General features: G+C 42.7%; 1 protein-coding gene across 1 annotated transcript in view; it reads left to right on the plus strand.

Moving 5' to 3' along the window:
• The window catches only part of LOC125452340 (dynein axonemal heavy chain 8-like), a 1165100-nt gene that overhangs the window by 83744 nt on the left and 1058132 nt on the right, over nt 1-23224 (plus strand). The window contains exon 6 of the mRNA XM_059645122.1: nt 11428-11617. Within this exon, the coding sequence (XP_059501105.1) occupies nt 11428-11617 (190 nt within the window). The remainder of the gene's footprint in view (nt 1-11427; nt 11618-23224) is intronic.

The following is a 23224-nucleotide window of genomic DNA, read 5'->3' on the forward strand; positions in this document are numbered from 1 at the left end:
GCCGACCAGGTCCCACAGAGCGGAATACAGCTCGACCGGTAAGCCGTCGCTCCCGGGAGTCTTATTCCTCTCCAAGGACTTGAGGGCTCTGGTCAGCTGTTTATTCGAACAAACAGCTCTGCCAATCATCCAACCCATACTTTGGGTTGGCTACATGGATGACACCTTTGTCACCACTAAACAAAACAAACTAGAGGAAACCTTCAAGACCATCAATAATACCCTTACTGGCATGACATTCACAAAAGAGGAGGAAAACAACAACAAAAACTGCCATTCCTAGATGTCACAGTAGAGCAAACAGTCAATGGGGAACTTCAAACCAGCATCTACAGGAAAACAACACATACGGACCAAGTACTGAACTACAGGAGCAACCATCCCGACACCGACAAACGAAGCTGCGTTAGAACATTATTCCAACGAGCCACCACACACTGCAGCACAGAGGAACTACGAAGAGCAGAAGAAAATCACCTATACAGCGTATTCAAAAAGAACGGGTACCCAATGAACACAGTCCGCCTATCCAAACACACAGACAAAACGGGCCCAGAAACCATAACCACTCTCCCCTCCATCAAAGACATTTTGGAAATGACTGCCAGACTACTCGGACCTCTTGGCATCATGGTAGCCCACAAACCCACCAACACACTAAAACAGCAGCTAATGAACTTAAAAGACCCTTTACAGACAACAAGCAAAACGAACGTCATTTACAAAATACCTTGCAAGAACTGTGACAAATACTACATTGGACAAACAGGCAGAAAGCAAGCCACCAGGATACATGAACATCAACTAGCCACAAAATGACATGACCCACTATCACTAGTATCCTTACATTGAGATGAGGAAGGACACCACTTTGATTGGGACATCACATCCATCCTAGGACAAGCCAAACAGAGACATGCACGAGAATTCCTAGAAGCATGGCATTCCAACCGGAACTCCATCAACAAACACACTGATTTGGATCCAATCTACCGCCCTCTGAGAAAAAGAACAGGAAATGGCATCACCAACACAGGAAATGATGTCACCAACCCAAGGAAACCTAAACAGATAAATAGAAAGTGGGACATAACACCAGCGCTTCACTGGAGGCTCACTGATGATGTTACCTAGAATGGTGACGAAACGTCTGAAAACTAACCTTCCAGCTCAGCAAGCAAACTCACATCCACTTAAAGGGCTTTGTCAGTTCCCCTTCTCCTTTCTTGCGTTTTCTGCCATTTTCTTTTTGACCAAGGTTATAATATCCCTCGTCATTCAAGGTTCACGTAACTTTTCTGCCCACTTCAGTGACGCATCTGTATCATTTTCAAGTTCACACCTATCATTTGCAGTATCTACTACATGGTCACTTTTCATGTCATCTGCACATTTCACAGTTTTGCCCCCTACGTTCAAGTGCAAGTTGTTAATGTGTAAAATGAACAGAGGTTCCCAACACTAAGCCTTGCAGAACATCACTTGAAACGACTTTCCATTTGGAAGGGCAGCCTTCAACCGGTATATTTTGTTTCCTGTCTTTAAGCCAGCTTTGTTTCCAGTTTGACACGTTTTCCTGCATCCCATGGACTTTTTTTTTGACCAGTCTTCCGCATGGGACCTTGTCAAATGCCTTACTAAAATCCATGTAGAGAACACACGTTACATTATCATTATTGATCCTTCTTACTACTTCCTCAAAGAATTCAATCAAATTTTATGGCATGGTTTCCCTCAACAAAGCTGTGCTGATTATCCCATCTAGCCTATGCCTGTCTAACAGTTTATCTGATCTCAGGATCAGTTCTAAAAGTTTGCCCACTGCCAAAGTAAGACTAACTGGCCGGTAATTGTTTGGAATTTCCTTTTTACCCTTTTTAAACAATGAAAGCATATTCCTCCAGTTCTCTGGCACGTCACCTGTGTCAAGTGAAGAATGGAATATAATCCTCAGAGTATCTGCTATTTCCTTCCTGACCTCCTTCAGCACCCTAGGGAATGATACAACTGGCCCTGACAGCTTACCCACTTGCAAAGATTCCAAATCCTCGAACACATCCTCTGGTTATGATTATTTTGTCTAATATTTCACACTGCTCCTCTTGGATTACAACATTAACATTATCCCTTTCTTTTGTGAATAAGGAGATATGAAAATCATTTAATATTCTTCCCATATACTCTGCATCTTCACACAAGTTCCCTTCTTCATCTCTGATAAGTCCCATTATTTCCTTAACTACCCTTTTATAATTTATAAACCGGTAAAATAACTTAGGACTTTCCTTTTAGTTGCTTGTTAATATTTTTTCATGCCCTCTCTCCTTATTTCTCTTTTAACATGATCCCTGTACTTGTCTGAACTCTTCTTGACTCTCTGCAGTGGTAATAAGAACTGCAGATGCTGGAGAATCCGAGATAACAAGGTTTGAGCTGGATGAACACAGCAGGCCAAGCAGCATCTTGGGAGCAGGAAGGCTGACATTTCGGGCTTAGACCCTTCATCAGAAAAAAATCTCTGCAGTGTTTTTTTTGTGACTATCATAAGCTTTCTTTCTCAACTTAATTTTCCCATGTATTTTTCTACCATGGGGTTGATTTGGCAATACCATTCTTATTTTTTGGAGGGACATGTCTGCTTTGTGCCCTAAAGATCTCACTTTTTAGTGACTCCCACTGGTTCATCCACAAACTCATACACCTCAGACAAATCACTCAGTTTTGTAAAATTTGCCTTCGCCACTTTAAAATTTTTATTCCTGATTTATCTTGTTTCTTTTCCACAATAATACTACATCTAACTGAACTGTTGTCACTATACCTGACGTGGTTGCCCACTGTCACTTCACCTACTTGTCCATCTTCATTTCCCAAAACTACGTCCAGTATTATATCTCCTGTCATAGGACTTGTCATCTGTTTACTAGTAGCGGCCTATACTCCAGTCCCACAAGTGAGATCTTGCCTTAATCATTTATCAAGTCTACTCAAACAAATTTCATATTTTGGTTTTCTGAACTTAGGACATCCTTCTCAAGTGTACTAAAAATAACTTATGGAGCTATCCCTCCATCTTTACCTCGCTTCTTGTCAGTTCTAAATATCTGGCACTTTCAAGATTCAGCTCCCAGTCAACGTTATCATTCAGCTGTATCTCTGTAACAACTACGATGTTAAGATTTGTACTTATTCATTGTTATTCGTGCTGTCAGTACATCTGTTTTGTTTTGAATACTGCATGCATTCAGATACAGAGCCTTTAGTTTTGTACCTTTACTATTTTTGTAAATTCTAGTGAAATGTGTTGGTTGACTCTTGTTGAGAAAGAGAATTCTTAAGGATAACCTGAACTGTAGAACCCGCACAATTGATTGGATGATTTATTGTCACGTGTACCCAAGTACAGTGAAAAACTTTGTATTGGAGCTTGTCTGCACTACAAACCAGCCAACCAGCTAAGTAAACCCCACTTCACTACATGTGCTATGCAAAACCGGGTCTTTCACCTGCCTATGTCACTGGTACCTACATGCAATGTGATAACTGGAGCTGCCCTCTCACACTGCAAGTTCCTATCGAGGGCTGAGGAGATGTCCCAAACCAGGGCACCGTACAAATAACTGTCTGCACTCAACATTTCTTGCTGCTGAGAACAGTTTCACTCTAGGTCACGACAACTGTCCTCTCCTACCTTCTTACTCGCACCCCTTGAATGGCCTCAAGTACCAAGGTGTCATGGTCAATTACCCTATTCACTCTAATTTTCTCACTCTTATCTAGACAAGCTAGAAGTGTCGCAAACCCGATGGACAATTGCAATGGCTGAGATGTCTGTTCCCCTGTCCTCTGGTGTTCCCTTATCAGTCTTACTTGTAGGCACCTCTTGTCTGTCTTTGGTCTCTATCTCCATCTGTGGTTAACTCCTTATGCCCTCCTCTCACCCCGTCTTCTGCATATAAACCAACATTTTCCTAGCTACCATCAGTTCTGAGAAAGGGGCATCACTTCATACCTGAAATGTTAACTCTGATTTCTCTTCGCAGATGTTGCCAGACCTGCTGAGCTTTTCCATCAACTTCTGTTTTTGTTACTTGTAGTTACTTAATTGCATGTGATCTTACCTTATGTATTAATCTTTTATGTGGCTCTTTATGCTGTTTGTGAACACAAAACAAATTAGATTACCGAATCCTAAGGTGTTGGACTGCCTCCTTGTGCAAAAATATGTTATGATACCAACTGTTGTTATTATTCCACTGAAATTTGGCTTGACCTTTTTTATGTAACAAGGTGATCTTTCACTGAAACACAAGCATGCAATGCAAGGATTAATAATTAAACAGAAGTTTATCATGTTAAAGAAAAGATAGCATACTGTAGAATAAACCATGCTATTTACATTTAACTCAATTTGAAAGATTTTGAAGTGTAGTAGCATAACAATATTCTAAACTTCCAAACATCATCCCTTTGTAGTGCCCAGACACCAGATAGAATTCCCTTCACTATAACATGTATAAGTTTGACTTAACTGCCAGACAACTAGGAGCAACAGTAGGCAATTCAGCCTCTTGAGCCTGCTCTACTGTTCAATCCAATCATGGCTAATCTCACCTGCCGTAACCCTTTGACTCATTATTAATTGAAAACATGTCCATCTCCTTCTTAAGTTTACTCAATGTTCTGGTATCCACCATATTCTGGGGTAGTGAATACTGCAGTTTCGTGGCCATTTCTCTTCCTCTGATTTAAATCTGCTATCCTTTATCATAAAGCTATATGCCTTGTTCTGGAGTTAGCCTCATAAGGGAAACATCTTTATACTTACTTTGTTAGTTCCCTTTAACATCTTAAATACTTCAATTAGATCACCTTTCATTCTGTACTCTAGAGTATACAGGTAATTCTTCAAAATTCTGGAATCAATCTAGTGAGCGCCCTTTGAGCTGTGTTTAATACAAGTACACCCTACTCAAGTATGTGGACCAAAACTGTACACAGTACTCTGGATCTGGTTTCACTAATGCCTTGCACAGTTGCAGCAACACTTACCTATGTTTATGCTCTGTTACTTAATCAACAAATGCCAAAGTTCTAGCTACCTTCATTATTATCGGCATTATTGCATATTAGTTTCCTATGATTCATACATGAGGATACCCAGATCCCTCTGTACCAAACCACTTTGAAGTTACTCTCCGTTTAGATAATAAGCTGCCTTTCTATGCTTCTGACCAAAATGGATAATCTCACAATTACATTAACATTAAACACCATCTACCAAATTTTGGCTACTCACCTAATCATCCATGTCAATTTACAAATTTCTTTCTTGTTTATAGTAACGTACTTTCCCACCTACTTGATTGTCATCTGCAAATTTGGCTTTTGCGTCTTCTTTCCTTGTTTTCAAGTCATTAATAGATTGTAAATAGTTGGGGGTCCAAGGACTGACCCCATGAGAGGAGGGCTATAGATGTCATATGCATGGACTTCAGTGAGGTGTTTGATAAAGTTTCCCATGGTGGGCTGATGGAGTTTTTAGTCACCTAGACCTTTCTGTTGCTTCCTTTCTCTTCTTTTCTAGTCTCACAATTTCACCTGTCGTCCATGATTCCTTAATCTTGCCCTTTCTATCCCTCAGGGACATGTCTGCCCTGCACTCTAATTAACCTCTCTTTAAAAGCCTCCCACATATCAAATGTGGATTTACCCTCAAACAGCTGCTCCCAATCCACATTCCCCAGCTCCTGTCTAATTTTGGTATAGTTGGCCTTTACCCAATTCAGCACTCTTCCTTTCGGACCACTCTCGTCTTTGTTCATCAGTATTCTAAAACTTATGGAATTGTGATCACTATTCCCAACGTTAGCCCCTACTGAAACTTCAACCACCTGGCTGGGCTCATTCCCCAACACCAGGTACAGTTATTGCCCCCTCCCGAGTTGGACTATTCACATAGTTCTCTGGAAAGTCCTCCGAGATGCTCCTTACAAATTCGATTCCATCTAAACCCCAAACACTAAGTAAATCCCAGTCAATGTTGGGAAACTTAAAATCTCCCATCACCACCACCCAGTTGCTCCTACATCTTTCCGTAATCTGTCTCCATGTTTGTGCCTCTGTCTCACGCTCACTGTTGGGAGGCCTGTAGTACACCCCCAACATTGTTATCACACCCTTCCTATTTCTGATCGCTGCCCATATTGCCTCACTGCTCAAGTTCTCCATAGTGCACTCCTCTTTGACCAATAATGCAACTTCTCCACCCTTTTTACCTCCCTCTCTACCCCGCCTGAAGCATCTATATCCTGGAATATTTAGTTGCCAATCTTGCCCTTCCCTCAACCAAGTCTCAATAATAGCATTAGCATCATACTCCCAGGTACTAATCCAAGCCCTAAGTTCATCTGCCTTACCTCCTGCACTTCTCACATTAAAACAAATGCACCTCGGACCTCCTGTCCCTCTGCGTTCATCATCTCCCTCTGCCTACTCTTCCCCTTCATGACACTGACTTCATTATCTAGTTCCTTACAGGCTTTAGTTACTACTTACTTACTGTCCATTCATCTCCTCATTTGGTTACCATCCCCCTTCCACATTAGTTTAAACCCTCCCTGACAAAAGCAGCCCCTGGGACATGAGTTCCAGTCCTGCCCAGGTGTAGACCGTCCGATTTGTAATAGTCCCACCACCCCAGAACCAGTCCCAATGTCCCAAAAATCAGAACCCCTCCTGTTTGTAAAGGGGTTCAGAAATGGATCCCCCATTTCTGAAGAAGGGCCTAGGCCTGAAACATCAGCTTTCCTGCTCCTCTGATGCTGCTTGGCCTGCTGTGTTCATCCAGCTCTACACCTTGTTATCTCAGATTCTCCAGCATCTGCAGTTCCTACTATCTCCTAGACTGGTTTTGTCTTATATGAATTGTTTCTTTAAACATCTTCTGCTGTTTTTCAGATGTTTTATCCATGACCAGATTTTCTCAGCTTACTTCAGATAGTCTTTGTTGCATCTCCTTAAAGTTGACATTACATAAATCTAAAACTCAAGGAGCTGATTCATGCTTTGCTTTCAAGTGCTCCATTGAACTCGATCATGTTCCAAACACTATTTAATGAAAGTTCTCGTATATTTAAGTTACTAACTAAACCCAGCTCATTACTCGTTACTATACCCAATATTGCTTGCCCCTTGTTGCATTCAGGGCATATTACTGGAGGAAGCAATCCTAGACACACTCCAGAAGTTCACTACCCTTCTGGCAGGCACATGTATGCCTCTCCCAATCTATATTAAAGTTAAAATCCTCCTGGCTTTGCCACACACTTGCCTAATTCCCACATTTATACAATCTAGCACCTCAGAGCTGTTACCAGCTGTTCACAGCACCCTTTATGATTTTAGAATTTCAGATCCTTAACTATTCCTTAGTACCCCCCCCCCATATGTCATTACTAAATGCTTTCCCCTCATTATATCCTCCCTTACCATTTAAATAATTTTGTTTCTAAATCAGCAAGTCTTGTCCACTTCCATACAATGAAGCTTGTAACCTGGTATATTTAGTTCCCAATTCCAATTATCCTGCAGCCAAGTCTCAGTACGGCTACTGTGTCATAAACCCCAATATGATTTATGCCTGCAGCTCATTTAATTTATTCCTCACACTGTAAGAGTATAGAACTCTTATTTGGGCCATGCACTGTAACGTATCCCTCAGCACTGATGCTTTATTCACCTGTTTGTTACTTCTTCACTTTCAGTTTAATCAATACATTTTTTGTAGTTTTTGCCATTGCCTGTCGTACCTGAAGTAAGATTTCCAATTATTTCTTTATTCTGTCATGTTACATGTTTTAAAAACTATATTGACTTACCTCAAGCCATTCCCCTCTTTGCTAGTTTAAAGTTCTTGTGACTATCTTATTTCGCCTTTCCTCGAGGATCCTGGTCCCAAATTGGTTCAGGTGGAGGCCAAACCAGAGGTACAGTTCATTCCTCTTTCAGTGTCCCAAAAAATCAAAGTGAGATAACAAGAACTGCTGATGCTAGAGTCAGAGCCAATACAGTGTGAAGCTGGAGGAACACAGCAGGCCAGGCAGCATCGGAGGAGCAGGAGAGTTGATGTTTTGGTCCTAGACCTTTCATCAGGACTGGGAAGGGGGAAGAGAGCTGGGAAATAAATAGAGGGAAGAGGAGTAGGGCTGGGGGAAGCTAGGTGGAATGGCAATAGGTGTAAGTAGGGGTAGTGGGGAATGGTCTGTAGGAAGGATGTGGTGGATAGGTGGGGAAGAAGATGAACAGGTAATGTCCGGTCAAGGAGGTGGGATAAGTGGGAGAGTTGAGCATGGGATGAGGCCAGGAGTAGGGAGATTTTGAAACTGATTAATTCTATGTTTAGGCATCAGGCTGTAGCCTCCCGAGGTGGAATATGAAGTGTTATTCCTCCAGTTTGCGTGTGGCGTCATTGTGGCACTTGAAGACGCCAAGATGGGCATGTCACCAAAGGAGTGGGAGGGGGAGTTAAAATGGTTAGCAGCCAGAAGGCATTGTTGATTACAGCGTACGGAGCGTAGGTGCTCCGCAATCCTGTCACCGAGTCTATGTTTCGTCTCACCAATATAGAGGAGGCCACATCGGGAGCAATGGATCCAGTAGACCAGGTTGGAGGATACAGATGGACCCCTGTCAGATATGGAAAGTTTGTCTTTGGCTACAAATGGAGTTGAGAGGGGAGATGCCTGGGCACGTATAGTGCCTTCTGCGGTTGTGGGGAAAGATGCATGTGCACACGTACACATTTAAATCTATAGGGTGAATTTGCATTGGCAGATTCAAAATTGCATATACATTTTATTTTGTTCAAAAAGCACACAATGTGTAGACAGCCAATGTGTCATTTTATAAATCCCTACTTTGGAAATAAAACCAGTCTGACTCCAAGTTGATACAGAGCCAGATTCTAAACAAGGCCTAACACCAAAAATACATTGTCTGACCTGCGATATCACCTCTAGTATACTGAGGAAACTAATTAAACCTTTAGCTATCTTGGGGCAGTGATTTGAAAGAAATTCAAGAATTTGCATGTTAATCCTTTCTAACTGATTAAATATTTAACAGACATATTGTTTGTTCAACACATTTGCAGCAGTTCTATGACCCTTGATTTTTTGCTTATAAATTCTGTGTCTGATGCCACCTTGCTAACTGACACTTAAAGAAGGAGCGAGACCCGAAAGCTTGTGTCTTCAAATGAACCAGTTGGACTTTAACCTAGTGTCATGTGATTTTTGACCTTGTCCATCCCAGCCCAACACTGGCACCCCCACATCTGTTTTAAATGTGCAGCACCTTATTCTGTCTGGTGCTAGACTCTCCCACAAAGGGAATTCACCTTTCCACATTCATTCTGTCAAGACTTCTAAGAGTCTGTATGTTCAATAATGTTGCCTCTCTTTTTTTCTAAATTCCAATGAGTACAGGTCCAATTTTCTTAATCTCCTCATCAAACAATTCCTCCAGACCTCGTATCAACTTAGTGAACCTCCAATGCCAGTATTTCTTTCTCCCTGTTGCAGAAGGTAGCTACTCGAGGGAGCATAAGAAACAGTTATATGACCTGTTAATCAGAGAACCTAACATCTCTTATATATCTTGAAAGGCTGAACAATGGACTGAAGCACCAGTCAGTGAATAAATCAAAACATAAGGTGCATGCTTAACTACAATTCAGCCAGTTTGGAATCTCAGATATAATGGGAACTGCAGATGCTGGAGAATCCGAGATAACAAAGTGTGGAGCTGGATGAACACAGCAGGCCAGGCAGCATCTTAGGAGCACAAAAGCTGATGTTTTGGGCCTAGACCCTTAATCAGAAAGGGTCTAGGCACAAAACATCATCTTTTGTACTCCTGAGATGCTGCTTGGCCTGCTGTGTTCATCCAGCTCCACACTTTGTTATCTCTAGTTTGGAATCTCAGTTTAATTTAGTTGGATAAACCAGTCCAATGCCTCGGAAGAGCTGTCCTCCTTCACAATGTGATAGATTTAATGTTAATATTTCATTTTTAAACAAAGCCCCAATCATTTATCAATGCATTAGAAATATACACATCTGCATTCTATTATGAAATTTGAGGTTAGCAACACCTTTTGAACTCGAGATGTCAAAAAGTTGCTACCTGAAGTATTGGCTTTCTCCATTATTCACTACACCCCTGAATGGCCACAAGTCTTATTCCTCTCAGAATTTATGAAATCAGTCATGAACCATGGAAGTTACAAGAAATCTGAAATCAATATAGGCACCAAAGTTGAGATTCCAGGTTATTTAAAAATAATGCACAAGGGAAAGGGGGCAGGAATTCTAGTATTCTCTCCTCGCACAGGAATGGCAAAACCCAGCCAGTACTGGTTAGAGATAATGGGAACTGCAGATGCTGGAGAATTCCAAGATAATAAAATGTGAGGCTGGATGAACACAGCAGGCCAAGCAGCATCTCAGGAGCACAAAAGCTGATTAGACACAGGTGTTAATGTCAATCTTTCTCTTCTCAAGAAATGGTCTAGTTGTTGCTTTAGATTAAAACGGGGCTAACCTGGGCTGTCTGACTTTATATGGATGCTGTTCAACAACTGCACCGGCCACTGGGCTTTCTTTCCTTCAACAGACCTTTTGTTTATTTTCATAGTAAAAGACAACTTTTTTTGCCATATATTCATTTTGATCATTTAACTACTTTAAATCCTGTACAACCTTGTTCACATACCTCTTGAACTGATGAGTTTTTAACCACTGGTGCTGCTGTGGCCTATGATTCATCATAACTAATTAAATTATATGACTTTGCAGCAACAGAGATGGAAGTCCACTTCATATTTGGCAGAAATAAATTAATAGCTTGCTACCTTCAGGATGGACTTTGCTTTAGTGAGAAACCTCAATTGTTCTACAGATAGTTCTGCTATATCATGTGTTTTGTTAATGCGAATTGACCGTAACGCAATTGATGAATAGTGGACACTGTTTGGATAACATGAACTTTCTGCTGTACAGCTACAGTGATTTACTCTAGTGATTTCCCTATAATGCAATTATCTATGGTGATTTTCTATAGTGCAAATTTCAATAGCACAAAGTCATGCAAGAATGCAACTATCCTGTTATAGAACTACCTGTATCTTGAAATCCTCTACCATTCCAGATTTTGACCTAATTAAAGAACATTAGTAAAATTTTAGATGCTTTGATTCAAAGAATTCCAATTATTCCATAAAGTGTGTATATATTAATTTCTTCTGTGTCAAAAGAAACACCTTAAAATGAGGAATGTGACATCAGGTAATGTACTCCACTGTTTTAGCAGTTTTAGAAGTAGCTGTGTTTGACGAATAATACTAATCCATATATCTATTTGCAGGAAGCATCCTTTTGTGTCATGGATTGCAGTGATGGAGTACTTTCTGGTGCTGCGACTATGCTGGAAAATATTTTCTTACCAGCCATTTCTGCATCTGGTAACTGGGGTGCACTTAACCAGTACGTGCATGGGGAGAGAGACAAGAAAGCTTTTAAAGATATTATCCGCAGATACATCACTTTCTTAAATGGTAAGATGTTTTAATAACTGAGATGGTCTATGAATTGTAGCTTAATGTACTTACTCAATGGATCATTGGCCATGTAATAGCATTTAATCAGCAAAGTAGAATAGTATCCTCTGTTTCTTGTGGCTGAAAAGTCAACATAATACAACTGTAGACTAAAAAGAGCAAGATTAAATTACGTAGGTCTGAGATTCAAAGGAATCCGGATGACCTAGTGCATAAATTGGTAAGGCTAGAATGCAGATGTTATGAAGTAATTAGAAAAGGTGATGGAAGGGATGACCTTATAGAAGTTGATAAAAATCATGAGCGACATTGATAAGGTGAATAGGAAAGTCCTTTTCCAAAGGGTAGGGGAGTTCAATTTAGAGCTGTATCGTTATATGACTCTATGAGAGGAATTGAATGCAACGATGAGGAATTATATTTTAGTTATACAGAGCATTTGTTACCACATTTTGAATACTGTGAATAGCATTGGTTTCCTTATTTAAGGCAGGATGTAAATGTACAGGTACATGAACAGGTGAGGTTTGGAAGGATATGGGCCAAATGCAGGCAATGGGACTAGTTTAGTTTGGGAAGGCTGGTTGGCGTGCATAAATTGGACTGAAAGGTCTGTTTCCATACTGTATGACTCTATAATTCCGTGACTCTATAATTATAACTACAACATTCCTTCCATGGTCCCTTGCTTTAAATAATTCTGTAAGTTCTAAAAAATAAAAGTGATCTTCAGATTACAATTTTCTCAAATAAAACCCGATCCCTATGGCACTCATATCACAGCTCCAGTAGTTGCTTACTATTTTCTTTTGATATACTGTGTCTGGTTGGGCTTTTAAAATGCTTGTTTGCTGCCTTAGTTCTGGCTTTGTGATGTTACTAGGACTGTGACAAGTTTTAATCATTTATATAATCCTAGACTCCCTACAGTAAATGTGCCTCATAGTCACAGACTGTGACAGCATTGCTTGTGAGCTGTAAATGCTGTTTTATTTTCATTTCTGTCCCACTCAGCCCATTCTGTAGTGCACAATAGGGATTTTTAATTTTACTCATGGAATTGCTGTGTCTGCTTTCTCCTAGCTGAACCTCTAATCAGGAACTCCTAAGTATGACTAGCCTCTAGTTTACACTTACTTCCGTGCTTCAGAGGGTGGTAGTGAGAAGTGGCTGAGGTGGATCCTGGGATATTCTGGGAGAATATTTCCTTCCTACCAGGAGCTATAAAAGGGAGGCAGTACTGGGAATGGCTATGAGGTCAAAGTGCTGCTGTTGATGTCAAAGCGTGGACTTCGGTGAAGTCAGGCTACAATAAGGAGAGTGAGTAGCACTAAGGCGTGTAAGGTAAGGTCTCACTTTTTCAATTAATCCAGTAGTTACGAGTCAGGTAGTAATAGTAATTACCACAGTGGCTTGCTCCTCCTGTGAGGTGAGAGATCAGGGAGAAGTCAAATGGCCTTGGCAGCTATGCCTGGAGGAAGTGTATCCACCTGCAGTTCCTCTCAGACCACACAAATTGGTTGAAGAGGCAGTTGGAGTCACTGAGGAGCATACAGGAGGCAGAAAGTTCTATAGGTAGGAGTGTCAGGGGTATGGACACACTAAAGGTTCAGCCAGACAGTCATGAAGAGCAAGTAGGCAGCACATTAGTCTCTTTGGCTGTTTCCGTTTCACACAAGTATACCATTTGGATCTGTTGCAGAGGGTAGCTACTCGAGGGAGCATAAGAAATAGGAGCAGGAGTAGACCATCTGGCCCATCAAGTCTGCTGAACCATTCAATAAGATCGCAGCTGATCTTTTCATAGACTTTTCATAGACAGCTCCATTTACCCGTTCGCACTGTAGCACCCTCAATTCCTTTACTGCTCATAATCTATCTATCTTTGCTTTAAAAACATTCAACAAGGCAAACCCAATGCTGAAGAAGTTCCTCCTCAACTCAGTCCTAAATCAGCACCCCCTTATTTTGAGGGTATGCCCCCAATTCTAGTTTCACCTGCTGATGGAAACAACCTCCGTGCTTCTATCTTATCTATTGCCCTCATTCTTATAAATTTCAATGAATATAGTCCCTGTCTACTCAATCTGTCCTCATAAGCTAACCTTCTCAACTCTGGAATCAACCTAGTGATCCTCCTCTGCATCCTCTCCAGTGCCAGTGCATCCTTTAACCAGTAACTAGACCAAAACTGTGCACCGTATTTGAGCTGTGGTCTCAGCAGCACCACTACCCTGTTTTCAAACTCCAACCCCCCCCCCCCACCCCCAAATAGTGAACAACAGTGTTCCATTTGGCTTCTTTATTGCCTGCTGCATCTGGAAACCAACTTTTGAATTGAGTCATTTGTTGTTACATGTATTTAATGTAAAAATACAGTGAAAAGTATAACCTTCATACATACATGAAACCATTCACATTAACTTAGAATAAGATAAGACAAAGAAAAGTAACTTAAGAGAGTCAACTCTCTTTTCCACTGCCACAGTCCCACTCCAACTTTCCAACCCTTGCCATGCCTCCTCCAACATCCCACTCTGTGCTGCCTCACTGGCCTGATCTCACCACTGCTGCCACACCAGCTCGCTCTGGGCTGCGTCACTGGCTTGCTGTCGCCGCAGCTGCCTCGCTGGCCCAATCTTGCCATTGCTGCCTCACTGGCTTGCTCTTGCTAGCCCACTCGATCCGATCTGCTGTCGCTTCAGGGCACAAGCCGCGCATTCAGCTCCCGCCATGTGGTTCCCAGTCGCAACCCAGCTCCTTCCCAACTCCTTAGATAGGTAATTAAAAGTGGTGAGAGTGGGGTAGAATTACTACAGACGTAGAGAGAAGAAGGGAGAAAAGAAAATGAAGGACAAGAAAGAAAGAGAAAGAGAATTGATGAGCAGAGTGGAGCTCCGAATGGAGCATCTTATCCTGTTGCCATCTTGCCACCAGTAAGATTTTGCGATTTATGGACAAGGGCACCCAGGCCCCTGGACGCACTAGCATACTGCAATGTTTCACCATTTAAATAGTCGTCCATTTTGCTGTTACTCCTACCAAAATGAATGACCTCACATTTACCAACATTGTACTCTGTCTGCTAGACCCTTGCCCACTCCGTCTTCTGCACACTTCTGGAATATTGTGTCCAGTTCCAATCGCCCAGTTGTATTATCAAGCTGGAGAGGGTTCAGAAGAGATTTACCAGGATGTTGCCGGGTATGGAAGGTTTGAGTTATAAATAAGCGATGGATAGGCTGGAACTTGCTTCACTGGAATGTTGAGGTTGAGAGGTGACCTGATAGAAGTTTATAAAATAATGAGAGATGTAGATAGATTTAATAGTAGTTGTCTTTTCCCTAGGACAGGAGATTTCAAGACTTGGGGGCTCATTTTTAAGGTGAAAGGAGAGAAATTTAAAAAAGACATAACAGGCAAAGTTTTCACACACAGTGTGGTTCGTGTCTGGAATGAACTCCCTGAGGAAGTAGTTGAAAGTTGCAGGTACAATTGCAATGTTTAAAAGACATTTAGGTAATACATGGATCCACCAGCATGGTGGCACAATAGTGAGCACAGCTGCTTCACAGCACCAGGGACCTTTGTTTGACTCCACCTCAGGCGACCGTCTGTGTGGAGTTTGCACATTCTCCTTGTGTCAGCGTGTGTTTCCTCTGGGTGCTCTGGTTCTTGTCTTAGTTCAAAGTACAGGCTGGGTGAATTGGCCTGGTGTTCAGGGATGTGTAGATTAGGTGCGTTACAGGGTGATAGGTCTGGGTGGGATGCTGTGAGGGTCAGTGTGGACTTGTTGGATCAAAGGACCTGTTCCCACACTGTAGGGATTCTATGCATAGGAAGGTTTCAAGGGATATGGGCCAGAAACAGGCAGGTGGGACTAGTTTAGTTTGGGATTATGTTCGGCACAAACTAATTGGACTGATTAGCCTGTTTCTGTGCTGTATGACTTTGATGTATCACTTATCTTTGTGTCATCTATGAACTTTGACACATTACACATGGTCCCCAATTCCAAATCATCTGTGTAAATTGTGAACAATTGTGGTCTCAACACTGATCCCTGAGGCATACCAGTAAGCACTGTCTGCCAACTGGAAAAACACCCATTTATCCCCACTCTTGCTTTCAATTAGTTACCCAATCGTCTATCCATGCTAATACGTTACCCGTAACGCTGTACACCTTTATCTTATACAGCAGCCTTTAGTGTTGCACTTTGTTGAATACCTTCTGGAAATCCAGATACAACACATCCACCATTTCCCTGTTGCTCACTGAGCCTGTGGTGTCCTCAAAGAATTCTCGTAAATTAGTTAAACGTGACCTGCCTCTCGTGAACTCCTGCTGCATCTGCCTGATGGGACAATTTCTATCCAGATGTCTCGCTATTTCTTACTTGATTATAGATTTAAGTATTTTCCTACTACAGAATTTAAGCTAATTGGCTTATAGTTATCTGCCTTTTGTCTACCTCCTTTCTGAAACAGTGGTGTTACTTTTGCTGTTTTTCAATCTCTGGAACTATCCCAGATTCGAGCAGATTTTGGTAAATTACCACAAGTACATTTGCTATTTCCCCAACCATCTCTTCTGGTACCCTGGTATACATTCCAACAGCGCCAGGAGACTTGACTACCTTTAGCCCATTAGCTTGCCCAACACTATCTCTTTAGTGATAATGATTGCTTCTAGGTCTTCACCTGCCGTAGTCATCTTGTCATCAATTACAGGCATGTTATTTGTGTCTTCCACTGTGAAGGCCAACACAAAATACCTGTTCAACACCTTGGTCGTGTCCTCATTTACCATTATTAAATCCCACACCCCTCCAACCCTGTCAACCTGTAAAGGACCAATGTTGACCTTAGCCACTCTTTTTTGTTTTATAAATTTGTAGAAATATTTGCTGTCTGTTTTTATACTTTTGGCTGATTTGCTCTCACAGTCTATCTTACTTTTCTTTATAGCTTTTGTCATGGCTTTCTGTCGACCTTTAAAGATTACTCAATATTCTACTTTCCAACTAATCTTTGCCACTTTGTATGCATTAGCTTTTAATTTGATACCCTGGTTTATTTCCTTTGTTATCGATGGATGGTTATGCCTTTTCCTACAGTCCTTCCTTTTCACTGGTCCATACTTTGTTTGAGCACTGTGGAAATTACCTTGAAAGACCCCACTGCTCCTCAATTGTCCCACCATATTGTCTTTGCTCCCAGCCTAGCTTAGCCAACAGTCCCCCTCCACTGACACCCTCATCTGCCTAGCCGAACTCATCCTCAACCTCAACAACTTCTCTTTTGATTCGTCCCACTTCCTACAGATAAAGGGAGTGGCCATGGGTACCCGCATGGGTCCAAGCTGTGCCTTACGTGGAACAATCCCTTTTCCGTACCTTCACCGGCCCTAAACCCCACCTCTTCCTCTGTTACAGTGATGAGTGTATCAGTGCTGCCTTGTGCTCCCATGAGGAGCTCGAACAGTTCATCCACTTCACCAACACCTTCCACCCCAACCTCAAGTTCACCTCCCTCACCTTCCTGGACCTCTCTGTCTCCATCTCAGACAACCACCTCGCAACCATTTCAAGCCCACCGACTCCCACAGCTACCCAGAATATACCTCCTGCCACCCACCTTCATGCAAAAATGGCATCCCCTATTCCCAATTCCTTTGCCTCCGCTGCAGCTACAGAAGCTCCCATTGTTGAGGAAGATCTGCCTACCGAGTCAGTATGGGTGGAAATTAGGAACAGCAAGGGAGTAGTCACCTCGTTAGGGATTTACTACAGGCCCCCCAATAGCAGCAGGGAGATTGAAGAAAGCATAGGTCAGCAGATTTTGGAAAAGTGTGGATGTAGTAGGGTTGTTGTAATGGGTCACTTTAACTTTCCCAATATTGATTGGAACCTCCTTCGAGCTGTACTGTTCTATGTTCTATGTTCTATGCTCTATCTGCTCCCAGGCTGAGGCATTCCAGTCCCGTACATCTCAGATGTCTTCGTTTTTCAAGGACCGCAACATCCCACCGCCCCCCCACAGTGGTCGAGAATGCCCTCGACAGTGTCTCCTGCATTTCCCGCAACTCATCCCTCACACCCCATCACCTTAATAACCACCAAAAGAGAATCCACCTCGTCCTCACCTACCACCCCACCAACCTCCGCTTCCAACGCATCATCCTCTGACACTTCTGCCATCTGAAATCCGACCCCACAACCGAAGACATTTTTCCCTCCCTACCCTTGTCTGCTTTCCGGAGGGACCACTCTCTCCATGATTCCCTTGTCCACTCCACACTCCCCTCCAACCCCACCACACCCGACACTTGCCCCTGCAACCGCAGGAAGTGCTACACCTACCCCCATACCTCTTCCTTCACCCCAACCCAGGCCCCAAGAAGAATTTCCACATCTCGCAGAGGTTCACCTGCACATCTGCCAGTGTGCCATTCTGCACCCACTGTACCCGTGGTGGCCTCCGCTACATTGGGGAAACCAAGCGGAGGCTTGGGGACTGCTTTGCAGAACACCTATGCTCGGTTTGTAATAAACAACTGCACCTCCCAATCGTCAACCATTTCAACTCCCCCTCCCATTCCTTAGATGACATGTCTATCCTGGGCCTCCTGCAGTGCCACAACAATGCCACCCAAAGGCTGCAGGAACACAACTCCTATTCTGCTTGGAAACCCTGCAGCCCAATGGTATCAATGTGGATTTCACAAGCTTCAAAATCTCCCCTCCCCCGATAGCATCCCAAAACCAGCCCAGCTCGTCCCTGCCACTCTGACCTGTTCTTCCTCTCACCTATCCCCTCCTCCCACCTCAAGCCGCCCCCCCATTTCCTTCCTACTAACCTCATCCCGCACCCCGCTTTGACCTGTCTGTCCTCCCTGGACTGACCTATCCCCTCCCTACCTTCCCACCTACACTCACCTCTACTGGCACCATCCCCACCTCTTTAACTCGTCTGTCTCCTCTCCACCTATCTTCTCCTCTGTCCATCTTTGATCTGCCTCCCCCTCTTTCCCAATTTATTTCAGAGCCCTGTCCCCCTTTCCCAATTTTGATGAAGGGTGTAGGCCCAACATGTCAGCTTTTGTGCTCCTATGATGCTGCTTGGCCTGCTGTGTTCATCCAGGTCTACGCTTTGTTACCTTAGCCAACTGTTCACTCATCCCATTGTCGTCTCCTTTGTTTAAATACAAGAAACTGGGATTGGATTTTACCCTCTCACCCTTCACCTGTTTTTAAATTCAACCATATTGTGATTGCTCCTTCTGAGAATATACCTAACTATGAGGTAATTAATTATTCCCCTCTCTTTCACAGGACCAGATCTAGAATAGCTTGCTCCCTCATAGGTTACATGACGTACCGTTTGAGAAAATTATTGTGAAGCATTCTCTGAATTCCTCCTCAAGGCTGCCTTGACTAACTTGATTTTACTAAACAATATTTAGAATAAAATCTCCCATGGTAATTGCTAGACCATTTAACCATGTCGGTTATTTCTTTGTTTATTGCCTGCCTCACCATGGTATTGTTATTTGGTTGCCTATAGACTACACCTATCAGTGACTTTTTCACATTACTATTTCTAATTTCCACCCACATTGATTCAACCTTTTTTCTCCATAGAACCTATATCATCTCTCACTATCATCCTGATGTCACCCTTAAATATGAGAGTTATACCACCTCCCTTTCCTTCCTACCTGTCCTTCCAAACAGTCTGGTACACTTGGATACCTAACTCCCAGCTGTAACCACTGTAGAGGGTCTTTTCGAACTCGAAAAGACTCATCGTGAGGTTGAGGGTCTTATTTCAGCGGCAGCACTTCTTTATTCAAGATTGCAATTGTTTATAGCAGGGAGAGCTCCAAGACACCGTCTCATAGGACAGTCAGGAAGGCTCTGATTAAACAAATTAAAGCAAACTGCAATTGTACTGTGTTTTAGCAAGGCAAGGTCATTACTTAGGCAACCAAACATACATTAATTGAAGGGGAATGCAGTGAAGATAAGAGTGTACAGATGCTGCAAGCCTGAACTTTCTCCTATTTGTTCTAGATAGGGAAAGGTATTTTGCAGCTACAGCAATACATACTGTTTCATAAAGCTAAAATTTCCTTACTTCATGGTCCTAGTCATGTATTATTTTAACACAGTTCTGCTCAGCCTAAATTAGACAGTCTCAACATACAAGTGTTCTACAATTCCCTATCCTGTGGTTACTAACTGTCAAGATCTGAGTTCCGAGTCAGAAAGGAGCAGTCTTTAAGTTTCAGTTACTGGGGTAGCGTCTTCATCTTCCATCCTTCCCCGTGGATAACCTGACTATGTGTTTGTGTGTAGTGTCATAAGGGTTTATGGCTGTGTGGTGGCGAGGGGCTCCTTCAATCATCCAGCAATCATGTGTCTGTAATGGTCACTAAGTCATACCAATTCACAATGATTTGTTTTAAATGCTGCAGCCATTCAGGTAAAGTGCCCTTCCACTAGTTTTTATATCTTCTTTTTCAATTCTAACGCCCTCACCAGAACAACCTTGGTTTTTAAACATTCTCACTTTTTTTCTGTCACTACCTGCTTTCCACTCGTCTTAGTGCTACACTGCTAATCTGCTTTTTGCTTTTTAATTACTATCACGATTCTCTTTTTCCTTAAGGCTTCACCCACTCTGACTAACACAGAGCCTTTCCTTACGTTCCCATTCCCCTGCCAAACTAGTTTAAAGTCCACCCAAGCAAAAACAGCAGCCAGATCAGTAGCATCACGATTGGCCCAGTTGTACAGCAGACAGATTCCAAAGTGTAGATAAGTGGCGGTTATAGGACACCCCCCTGGAAAGGAACGTAGATAGGTGTTTCTGTGACCACAAGCATGACTCCAGGATGGTCTGTTGCCTCCCTGATGCCAGGGTCAAGGATGTTTCTGTGGAGGTACGGGATATTCTGAAAGGGAAGGGCGAGCAGCAGAAATCATGATCTATATCGGTACTAATGACATTGGTGGGAAGTGAGATGAGGTCCTGCAAAGGGACTTTAGAAAGTTAGGTAGAAAGTTGAAGAGCAGGACCTCTAGGATTGTAATCTTAGGATCACTCCCTTGCAATGTGCTAGTGAGGTCAGAAGTAGGAAGATAATGAAGTTGAATGCGTAGAACTTGTGTAGGAGGGAAGGTTTCACTTATCTGGATCATTGGGATCTTTTACAGGGTAGGAGGAACCTGTACATGAAGGACGGGTTGCATCTCAACTGCAGGGGCAGCAATATCCATTCAAGCCTTTTAGCCTTATTCTCCCACTTTCTCCCCATAACCTTTAATCCCCTTGACAATTAAGAACCTCTCTCTCCCTGTCTTAAATATATCAATAAACTAATGTGTGGCAAGGGGGTGGGAAGCAGAGCAGTAGATCAGCATGTGGAGTAGTTGAGGAGAAGTTCAGGGTTAAGTCAAGAAAGTCTAAAATGAAGGTCAGGGCTGGGTTAATAAACATGGCAGGACTGGCGATCTGAAGTGTATTATTTTACTGCAGGGAATATAACAGGTAAGAAGATGAACTTAAACTTAGACTCAGACATGGAACTATGATAATATACCCATTATTAAAACTTGGTTGAGAGAAAGACAGGACTGGCAGTTCAACGTTCCACAATTTAGATGTTTCAGGCTTAATAGACCATAAGACCATAAGACATAGGAGTGGAAGTAAGGCCATTTGGCCCATCAAGTCCACTTCGCCATTTAAATCATGGCTGATGGGCATTTCAACTCCACTTCCCTGCACTCTCCCTGTAGCCCTTGATTCCTTCTGAGATCAAGAATTTGTCGATCTCTGCCTTGAAGGCATCCAACGTCCCGGCCTCCACTGCACTCTGCGGCAATGAATTCCACAAGCCCACCACTCTCTGGCTGAAGAAATGTCATCTCATTAAATTTACCCCCTCTAATTTTAAGGCTGTGCCCACGGGTCCTAACGGAAACAACTTCCTAGCGTCCACCCCTTCTAAACCATACATTATCTTGTAAGTTTCTATTAGACCTCCCCTCAACCTTCTAAACTCTAATGAGCACAATTCCAGGATCCTTAGCTGTTCATCATACGTTAAACCTACCATTCCAGGGATCATCCGTGTGAATCTCCACTGGACACGCTCCAGGGCTACTATGTCCTTCCTGAGGTGTGGGGCCCAGAATTGGACTCAGTATTCTAAATGGGGCCTAACTAGAGCCTTATAAAGCCTCAGAAACACATCGCTGCTTTTATATTCCAACCCTCTTGAGATAAACGACAACATTACGTTCGCTTTCTTAATTATGGACTCTACCTGCAAGTTAACCTTTAGAGAATCCTGGACCAACACTCCCAGATCCCTTTTTACTTCTGCTTTGCGAATTTTCTCACCATTTAGAAAATAGTCCATGCCTGTATTCTTTTTTCCAACGTGCAAAACCTCACATTTACTCACATTGAATTTCATCATTTCCTGGACCACTCTCCTAAACTGTCTAAATCTTTCTGCAGCTTCCCCACCTCCTCAGTACTTCCTGCCTGTTCACCTATCTTTGTATCATCGGCAAACTTCGCCAGAATGTCCCCAGTCCCTTCATCCAGATCATTAATGTATAAGGTGAACAGCTGCGGCCCCAACACTGAACCCTGCGGGACACCACTCGTCACCGTTTGCCATTCCGAAAAAGAGCCTTATATCCCAACTCTCTGCCTTCTGTCGGATAGCCAATCCTCAATCCAAGCCAATAGAGGGGAATGTGAAAGGGGTAGGGGAGTTGCATTATTAATTGAGGAGAATGTCGTACCTCACTCAGAGAGGACATCTCAGAGGGCTCAACTAGCAAAGTCATATGGATGGAACTCCGGAATGAGAAAGGTGCAATCACTATGATGAATTATACCATAAGCCTCCCCGGAGCCAGCGGAACAGATATGGAAAGAAGTGAAAACAACAGGCTTGTTGTAGTGGGTGATTTTAACTTCTGAAATATTGACTGAGACTCCCTTGTTGCTGTGGCTTAGGTGGTGCAAAATTTGTTAGATGCATCTGGGAGGGTTTCTTGAAACAATATGTAGATCATCCAAATGGAGACAAGGTGGTAATAGACCTTGTCGTATGGAATGAGCCTGTCCATGTGATCGAAATGTGGTGGGGAGCATTTTAGGATCATAATTCTGTAACTCTTAAGGTACAAAGAACAAAGAAAATTACAGCACAGAAACAGGCCTTTCACCCCTCCACGCCCGCACTGACATGATGTTGGTCACAACTAAAACCTTTCTGGGGACTGTATCCCTCTATTCCCATCCTATTATGTATTTGACAAAATGCCCTTTAAAAGTCACTATCGTAATCTGCTTCCACTACCTCCCCTGGCAGCAAGTTCCAGGCATCCACAACCCTCTCTGTAAAAAACTTGCCTTGTACAATACCTTTAAACCTTACCTCACGCACCTTAAACTTGTGGCCCCTTGTAATTGACTCTTCCACTCTGGGAAAAGTCTTCTGACTGTCCACTCTGTCCATGCCCTTCATAATCTTGTAGACCTCTATCAGGTCGCTCCTCAATCTTTGTCATTT

The sequence above is a fragment of the Stegostoma tigrinum genome, chromosome 4 (assembly GCF_030684315.1).
Source record: "Stegostoma tigrinum isolate sSteTig4 chromosome 4, sSteTig4.hap1, whole genome shotgun sequence".
NCBI classification, from domain to species: domain Eukaryota; kingdom Metazoa; phylum Chordata; class Chondrichthyes; order Orectolobiformes; family Stegostomatidae; genus Stegostoma; species Stegostoma tigrinum.